The sequence below is a fragment of the Astyanax mexicanus genome, chromosome 23 (genome assembly GCF_023375975.1).
Source record: "Astyanax mexicanus isolate ESR-SI-001 chromosome 23, AstMex3_surface, whole genome shotgun sequence".
In the NCBI taxonomy this organism is placed as follows: Eukaryota; Metazoa; Chordata; class Actinopteri; order Characiformes; family Acestrorhamphidae; genus Astyanax; species Astyanax mexicanus.
In genome coordinates this window covers 23,075,690-23,085,300 of record NC_064430.1, presented here as the reverse complement: position 1 = coordinate 23,085,300, position 9,611 = coordinate 23,075,690, and the positions used below count along the sequence as shown (strand labels likewise).

The 9,611-nt window shown below is 34.1% G+C and overlaps 1 protein-coding gene across 2 annotated transcripts; it reads right to left on the bottom strand.

Annotated features, from left to right (window-relative positions):
- Positions 1-4,920: 4,920 nt before the first annotated feature.
- LOC111188247 (T-lymphocyte surface antigen Ly-9-like) lies at positions 4,921-9,559 on the bottom strand. Of its 2 annotated transcripts, none has more exons than XM_049471331.1 (4): positions 9,481-9,559; positions 6,816-7,127; positions 5,734-5,997; positions 4,921-5,295 (listed from the first exon to the last, which is right to left on the bottom strand). In XM_049471331.1, exons 1-4 carry the CDS (start codon positions 9,533-9,535, stop codon positions 5,183-5,185), a joined length of 744 nt encoding a protein of 247 aa, XP_049327288.1. In that variant the 5' UTR covers positions 9,536-9,559; the 3' UTR covers positions 4,921-5,182. The 2 variants fall into 2 exon arrangements, with proteins under 2 accessions (XP_049327288.1, XP_049327287.1); XM_049471330.1 differs by lacking the exon at positions 9,481-9,559 and adding an exon at positions 8,079-8,340.
- Between the last annotated feature and the right edge of the window lie 52 nt (positions 9,560-9,611).

Genomic DNA, 9,611 nt, shown 5'->3' with positions numbered 1-9,611 from the left:
TAATAATAATAATAATAATAATAATAATAATAATAATAATAATAATAACAATAATAATAATCTGTTATATTATTTTAAATATTAGGTGATAACTCAGACATTGCTTGCATAATTTTTCTAACAACAGTAACTGTAATGTGGAGTAACATGTTTAGGTCATAAAATCACCTTATAATAATAATTTACTTTTAATTAAAAGTAATTACCACAAATGTTGTTCTAGGAAACTATAGAGTGGGCTTGGGTTCATATTGGCAAATGTGTCCCCCCCAATATCAAGCCTGCTCCTACGCCCTTGATCCTGTCTATGAAAATTACACATACACATATACAAACACTTAACAATCAAATGTATTTATGAAAAAGAATAATAATACAGGGAGCTCTACAGCATCACGTACACACTCTCCAAGCAAGTGGAAGGAAAAGTGTTTGTGTGCATGTGTGCGCGCACAGCAGCACAAAGAGAAAGTGTACCATTTGTGTGGTGAGAGGGATTTCTGTATTATCATTTGTTCTTATAGTGTTTACTGATTTAATTTTTTAAGATTTTTACATTTTTCATTAAAAAACTGTTATTAAAAACTAATAAAACTATTTTTTATTAAAAACAACTTGAAGACTACATGTGGTTGGGGGCTCTAACCGAACAACTGCTCAGTAGGATAAAGGGCTTCTTATTTATATTTTACATTAAAAAATACATGAACCTGAATCACAATAGTGATTTGTGAAAGAAAAGGGAGGAGCAAAAATACTGCAGTCAGTAATTAATTAAATATTGATGAATATCCAAGTATTCACCAGGTTGTGCATTATGTATGGGCTTATTATAGCCTTACAATAATTTTGTATTTGTTTGTTTTAGTTTAGAGGTGCAGCCTTTTACAAAGCTCACTACCTCTGCTCACAGTAAAAATAATATTTTACTACTATGTTTTAGGCAAGTTTACTGATGTTTTTATTGTTTTACCTACTTTCAGAAAATACATTTATCTCATTGTTTGAATAGAAGATTTCTTTTGAATAATAACACATTTATGCACATTTTATTTTAGTTTTGTTTCTGTAAAATTAACACCAGGTAAAAATTGTATACATATACCCAATTAAATTATGAATGTATAGACAGAAACATGCTCAGAAACACATTGATTTAACAGTTCTGTGTCAAAAGGGTCAAAAATCTAACTAGAATTCTGCCAGAAGCTTATTGTTGCTGGACAGTGAGTAACATAAGCTTTTTGTTTACATGTTACACTTTGTTGAAATGTTTGAAACTGTTTGTATGATAAGTTTGGAAAGTTCCAGTTAAAACCCATGTGTTGTTCATTTTAGGTGGGGAAGTTTAAGAACTATGTTGGGGTTTTCGGGTGACAATAAATGGAAACTGAATAAATTATGCAGCATCTGACTCATTGCTGCTGTAGAAGTGAGACAAGAATCTCACAGATTAACAGAGTTCACAAAATACAAAAATGCAGGCTACTTCTTAAATATTTTGCAAGTAATCATCTTATAATAGGTATTTGTAATCAGTTTTTACTCTGATTATAAATTATGTATGATTTATCGTATGTAGTAAGATACAGAAGAGTATGTCAGTACTGCCGCTGGTTTTACCATAAATATAACAACTTCTCTTCTATATGATCTCACACAAGTCACTTCAGATATTAGAACTATTGTCAGAATCCCCCCATTGGGACTTCTACACAGACCTGGCAACTTATGACCAAATCCCTATTGATTTATACTTCGGAGTCAATACTTTTTTTTGTTGTTCTGCAGTTTAAACAGCAAAGACGGGACTGTGAGGGCGTGAACAGGCTTGGCGGATTGCAGACTAACTGAAAAACAGCATGATTCATGTAGGTATGGAAAGATTTGACTCATCAGAGTAACCGATTTGCATGGCAAACAGCACGCCTACAAACAGAATATTCAACACATCTGAATGGGAGATTTACTCCCAGTCCAGTCTAAGCTTCTGTCTGGAGACACTGCTGCACTGTCCTGGGGTGGGTTTCCCGAAAGCTTCGTAACGCTAAGAACGTCGTTAACTCGTACTTAAGATTGATCGTTAATTAAGAGTGTTTCCCAAACCATTGCGTAACTAAAGTACTACGTAAAGTCGCTCGCAGATTAACGAGTGCCCTCACCCACTCGTTATTCTTAAGAGCTTCTTTAGGGGATCTCTACTTGCAGTTCAGCACCTTAAACACCAGGGACCGCCAATTTTGAGGGAGAAAAATTATAATTTCCCTGGTTGAAGCAATTATATTATGTTATTATTAATTATAATCAATTATATTATAGGTATAATTATTATTATAATAATTAATTATTATATTATATCATATCATATCATATCATATCATATCATATCATATCATATCATATCATATCATATTATATTATATTATATTATTTCCCGTGTCTGCTGGTGCTCCGGTTTCCTCCCACAGTCCAAAGTTCAGGCTAATTGGATGTCGGATAAAAATTGCACTTTAGGTGTGAGTGTGTGAGTGGATGTGTCTGTGTGTCTGTCTGCCCTGCGATGGATTGGCGGCCTGTCCAGAGTGTATACTGCCTTCCGCCCGATGCCGGCTGGTATAGACTCCAGCCACCCCCCGCGACCCTTAACGGATAAAGCGGTTGACGATGAGTGAGTAAGTGAGTGAATGAGTTATATTATATTATATTATATTATATTATATTATATTATATTATATTATATTATATTATATTATATTATATTATATTTAACAAAGCCAAAGCCAACTTTGTCTGTGGCTTGTAGTCTAACTGAGCATACTGGAATTGACCAATCAAACCCATAAATTATTAAAATCCAGATTCCTGCAGATGATGCTCACGGTCTAAGCAAAGCTGCAAAGTCACCAAGTCCGTGGATTCTGTAATCAGGCTGTTACTGTGCCATACACACACTTATATACACTTCCAACCAGGGAATTACAGCACAACACAATACATTTCCATGCTATTGGGAAAATCCCTGGTACTGTAGGTCCGGTGGAGGGGACGCCTGCGGTGTCTTTAATCACACCTACACGTATTGTAAAGGGTATCGGTGAATGTGCAGGTAATATTTAATATTATTATTTATTTAGGTGCTTCTAACAAACATTGTGGCCGTTCATCTGGGCAAACTCTGGGGTGTGTCAGCTCGCAAATATATAAATACCAGTCAAAAGTTGACACGTCTCATTTAATGTGTTTTTTTACATTGTCGATTAATATTAAAACTACGAAAACAATTAATTGACGCATATGGAATTATCTAGTTAACAAAAAGGTGCATGGGCTTCAAAATCTGACCCCTGACCTAAACCCAACTGAGATGGTGATTTAGGATGAGCTGGAGCTTTACAGAGTGTGTGTGTGTGTATATATATATATATATATATATACACACCGGAACATACGTATATGTATTATTATATTATTTTTATATTATTAATAATTATAATAATAATAAATAAATATTATTATCAATATTACTATTAATAATATTAGTATAATATCTATTAATATAATATATATATTAACAAAAATAGTTTTAAAAAAGTAAAAAAAGTTTAATGTTTATTAAACATTTATATATAAACATGACTTATTTATTTAGTCATATGTATCTTTAGGAGTATTTTATTAATGCCAAAGTACATCCTTTTGAATCGATGAATTCAAAATCGATATTTGTGGATCGATTGAGCACGCTGTTTCGGGGGAGGAGTCAATAAAGACGTTCTTTAACCTCCTTCTTTAATTTTCACGTTGCGAAGCTCTTTGGGAAACACTCGCAGAACTGTCTCGTTCTTTACTCACGTCATTCGTTAGTTCGTTCCTTATTCGCTAAGGTTGATCGTTTTCGGGAAACCCACCCCTGATCTGTTAGGACTATACATCTGGAAATTATTAGGTTTATTCTGTTTATTTGGATGCTGTGTTTTATGAGAAATATTAAACCATGTGATTGATTCTGTGTTTGCTTAAAAAATCCCCAGCCAAAGTCAGTCTAAAACACCTCTTTCAGAAGATTAAACAAACTTAAACTAGCCCAAAATATATGTCTCATTGACAAAACTGAGTGTACGACTTAGTATTTTGTTCATAAGGGATTTATGATCAGTATTGCTATTTATTTGAAGTCATTAATAATATTGTAACATTAGTGTTTTACTATTTCTTTTATAACAGTTTTATATCCAAGTCAAGAACATTTAATAGTAACATAATTAGCAAAGACTTTTACTTACTCATTTCTGTTCTTGCCCCTCCTGAACTCTATTCTCTCCTCTTTAACATTATTTTTCATATCCTTGTGATTTCTGGTTACATTGTGATTGCTCTTACTCTCCCTTTTTGGCTTTTTGCCATTTCGTTTTCATTACCACATGGGTATTTCTCAATCCAATCTAAAATGAAAAAACTAATTGTGAAAAGAAAAATAAAAGCTTCACATTGGCCTTGCCTTTTCGTGTTGAACTGCATAATAAACGTCAAAAATAAAGTAAATATGGTAACGTTTTTATTTATTAGTGTTTGTAATGGGTTACCTCCCATAATTATGTTCTCCTGGTTCTTATTGTTGTGATCCAAGGAAGACTGATTTTATTCTGGACTTCCACACGTTTGCCCGCCGTGTTGACGAAACATCCCAGGCAACACCCACTTTTTATTTATTGGCAGTTACGGAAAAAACTGCGAATCTGACAACCCTGTCTGTCTGCGTCCTGCAAGACTTCAATGAACGCCTATCTGGATTATTTTAATGCTGCCATCTAGTGTGTCTGCAGTATATTGCATTTTTCTGTTAATTTTCTGATTTTTACTGTATATATTACTCTCGCTCTTTTATTCTTGCCTTAATTTAAAAATAAAAATCTTAAGCTGTTCTATAGTTTAATGTATTTTTAATGCAGGTTGATAAATAAATTGCTGTGTGTTTACCACATTGTTTTGTTCATTTAGTTTATATATGAAATACTGTCAAAAAAGTACAGAGTAACTACATGCAACAAACCTACCACCAGACCACTCTTTTTAGAAATAATATATTAGAGTTTGCAGGGGTGCTCATGCCATTACAGATCTGGCACTGGAAAAGTCAGGAATAGAAAAACAGACATAAAAGGGACTAGTTTGTGATGCTTACTTACAGTACACAGTATTTTTGTTTTTTAAGGAATTTACCAAACAAAATAATCCCAACAAACAAAAGAATCACAATTGCAATCACCAGCCAGAAGACGTGTGTGACAGAAGAACCTGTTAAAAACAAATATTAGGCATTAAGTGAAAATATATACAAGATACAAATACATTAACACAGTGGCATGCAAGAACTTTGGGTACCCTGGTCAACCTTTTAAGCAAGTTGAGGTCAAGCAGTAATTATTATCCAGTGGTAGGCTCTTACCTATTTGCTTAATTTTAAATCCAGATAGTGACCTTTTTTGGCCAGGCTGTGTAAACTGCATATTATAAAAAATATTGCCCTATGGCTGCATTTATGAAAATGAGTTTTAATACCTTAAAATTAGTATTAAAAACAAGCTTAGAATTTACTACTATGTGCCAGCAACACTAGAGAAAGTAACTTGTTCTAAAGGAGGCATATGTCCAAAGCTCTTCACTGCATAATACTGCTATAGCTGCACTTTTGGACTTTTTATTGGACATGGTGAATAAAAGTTAAAAGCTTACCTGTACAGAGAGCATCTTTGTTAAACTGTACAGTCAGATTTCCTGCTGGATTTGAGGCCACACAGCGGTAAGTGCTGATATATTCAGATATATTCAGAGGCAGTGTGAGGTTGATTTTGATGTCTGAACTGCTGGTGTTGGAGATTCTTTTGTTCCCTCTGTACCACGACAAGTTCACCCCTTCCCCATTCTTCACTGTGCACTGCACCCAACAAACGCCACTAGACTTTCCAAGTTTTCTAATGTGTGGTTTGGAAACAGGAGCTTGATGACCAAAGATACAGCACAATCACAAACAAAAAAACTCAAACCTACAAAAACAAGCCTAATTCTCATTCTCAGTTAAAGGAGCACTAGAATGTTAAACTCTATTCATATACAGCTCTGGAAACAATGAGGAGAGCACTTCAGTTTCTGAGTCAGTTTCTCTGATTTTGCTATTTATAGGTTTATGTTTGAGTAAAATGAACATTGTTGTCTTATTCTATAAACTACAGACAACATTTCTCCTAAATTCCAAATAATAATATTCTCATTTAGAGCATTTATTTACAGAAAATGAGAAATGACTAAAATAACAAAAAAAAACCCCAGAGCTTTTGGACCTCAAATAATGCAAAGAAAACAAGTTCATATTCATAAAGTTTTAAGAGTTCAGAAATCATCATTTGGTGGAATAACCCTGGTTTTTAATCACAGTTTTTTTCTTGGCATCATGTTCTCCTCCACCAGTCTTACACACTGCTTTTGGAAAACTTTATGCTGCTTTACTCCTGGTGCAAGAATTCAAGCAGTTTATTTTGGTATGATGGTTTGTGATCATCCATCTTCCTCTTGATTGTATTCCAGAGGTTTTAAATTTTGTAAAATCAAAGAAACTCATCATTTTTAGGTGGTCTCTTATTTTTCCAGATCTGTATTTGTCAATAAATAATTACACATTGTGCCAACTAATTTAACTCATGTTCAAACTGAATCATAACCATAATTTGTAAAATTATAGTATTAATAAAAACTTAACTGTCAAAAGTGTCATATTATGGACATATAAAAAAAGACAAAATATTCAAAGAAAAACTCACCCAACACTCTGAGCTGAAAGTCTCTGGTTACAGCCTTGTTCAGTACTGTATTAAGATAAGTTCCAGAATCTGTGGTCTTGAGGTCGGTGATGGTGAGTGAGGCGTTTATTCGGTTCAGATTTAGCCGCAGGTTTGTGTCTCCACTGTATCTTATATTGCTCCTCCCAGGGAGACGCAGACACTCAGCGATACGCTGAGTCGATTCTGAGACGAAATCCCAAATGATGATGGAATATTTTGGTACTTTATTGAAACCAGCACACAATGTGATCGTCCCTCCGATACCTGGATCTGTTCCATTGACTGATCGACCTAAAAAGTGCATTCATGAATAATAATTGCACATGATATTTACGACAGTAAGCTTAACTCAATTTAAAAACATTAAGGGTCAGTTTCCTCAACAGGGATTAACCTCGTAGGACCTGGCGTCCACATGTGTGGACATCATATTTTGGGTTGTCTAGACAGTAGACACAACACTATTTTTTTTTTGCTTTACAAGGGCCTGGTGTCCTCTTATGAGGCCATTATACTGTCACCTAGTGGTGGCAGAGGAGTTTAACATGTTACAGGTTTGATCTAAATAAACAGTAAATCGTTGCTGTCCAATGAAAAACACTTATCTCTATTTTTGTTGATTTTCGGTTTACTACATAATTTGAACAGACTTACAGTCACTTACACTGTGCCAACATTTCTTGATGAACGGACCAATAAAATCTCTTCAAAATTCTCTTTAAATTAACTTTCATTAACCTTCCATTAAACTTAAAAGTTTACAAGGTTTTTTCTCTCTCCTGTAAAGTTGCTGTTTTGAAGATAAGTGTTTCTCAATGGACAGCGATGAAATACAGTAAATATTTATGTATTTATGACATAAATACTTTATGTCTTCGTGTTGAAGTTAAAGCAGCACTTCAAATGAGTCATGTGATGCTCAAAGAGCACAATTGTTGTTTCTACTTTTGCTTTGCACTTTGGCAAAAAATGCTGCTGTGTTGAGGCACAAAATAAATGTTTTGCACTTCATTACTAATTGCGACTTCATTGTGTTCTATCAAAATATAAAACAAAAGTCTTCATATGTGGACATCATTTTTCTCAGAAACTACATCATGTAAAAAGATAATTCTTTGTTTTTACACTAATCAGGTGCCAATTAGCCCAAAAAGGAAAGAGAAACAGTTCAGGTCTTCTGGAGGTTAAGCATGGGACATGAAACTCTGACACCGTATTACTGAATAAAGGTTTAGAACTTACCAGTCACATTCAGTTGTTGTCTTCCCTGATAAAAGGGATTAAAATCCATTCTCCGATAGTGTCCAGAATCCCTGACTGAGATGTTATGGATGGTGAGTGATCCAGTGGTCACATCCAGGTCTAACTTATTGAATCTGTGGTACAGTGTACTGCCATTCCGTTTCTGAGCTATCGTTTCCTTGTTGAACAACCAAAGCACAACATTGCTGGCTAGTTTTGGAGTCCCATCATTTCCGTCACTCAGGATAACATCCTCTCCTTCTATTGCTGTTAACATCAGTGGAGTGCGAACAGCGCCAGTAAACCTAGAGTCTGCTTTTAAAACAAAAATCACCTCAAATACATTACCGATTACATTCGATAGTCATCAACACATTCTTCTTTATATCCACATACATTTATTTTCATGTTCTCAGATAGAATATTAATGCAGACCGAATATTTGAATAATAAATGTTTAAATTTAACTAAAAGAGTCAATGTTAAGTTTATATTAGAAGCTTTAAGACACAGAAGCTTTAATGGGAAATGAATGCTAGTGTAGCATAGCTCACGTGCTCTAAAACTAATGTTCAAAGGTGCAAAATTAATGGTTCCATTTGAATGATATTTACAGAAAAAAGACAAATATACTAAATTATTTAAATTATTATTAGGAACAACATTTAACAGAGGTTGCACTGCGTTAAATGCCATATCATCCTCATTATAAAGTGTATAAATAACAACAGATAAATAAAAATGAAATTGATGCCAACAAAAACCTGTTTCATTTGACATGTTTTAATCAACTTGATGGAACACACCTTTATACCTGTAGCCTTAGGAATGCTGCCCTACAAGAAAGTGTCACCACGTAAATTCTTCTACCCCAACTGTGCTATTCTCTTGTCTAAATCCACTTCTGAATGCTTCCTTTAAATCAATATTAATCTTTTGAGATTTAGATTTTTATTTTTTACACAATGCTTCTCAAACACTTTCTCACAATTTTCCAACAAATTATCCCAATGTGTCAACAAATCTTCTGAAATATTTTAATACATCTTCCCAACATTCAAACAAATCTTCCCTACTTTTCCAACAAATCTTCTCAACTTTTCCAACAAATCTTCTGAAATATTTGAATACATCTTCCCAACATTCAAACTAATCTTTCCTACATTCAAACTAATCTTTCCTACATTTCTAATACATCTTTCCAACTTTACAATATAAATCTTCCCAACTTTCCCAACACATTTTCCCAAGAGCAATACTACATTTAGCACAATTTTTATCCTTTTTTTTTTTTTTTTTTTAGCTGTGTGCTGCCTATGTAGCACCATAAGTGTGTATGACTAAACATCAAAAATGTTTAAGTAAATCCTCATACACTGCATACAAGTCAAATCAATCTTACCTGACCCAGGTATGATCAGGAGGAGGGCAGCGCAGGTGCACACAGCCGCCGCCATTACCAACAGTAAACTTGTCTGATGTGTATGGAGGATCTCTCTGTATCTGTACTACACACGTCCTGACAGGTTATTC

Bases quoted from the DNA above. Each gene is read 5' to 3' on its own strand.
- LOC111188247 (XM_049471331.1), bottom strand. From the start codon at position 9,535: ATGGCGGCGGCTGTGTGCACCTGCGCTGCCCTCCTCCTGATCATACCT. The intron at 7,128-9,480 runs GTAAGATTGATT...TGCACTTTTTAG, and splicing joins CCTGATCATACCTGGGTCAG to GTCGATCAGTCAATGGAACA. The intron at 5,998-6,815 runs GTGAGTTTTTCT...TTGGTCATCAAG, and splicing joins CTTTCAGCTCAGAGTGTTGG to CTCCTGTTTCCAAACCACAC.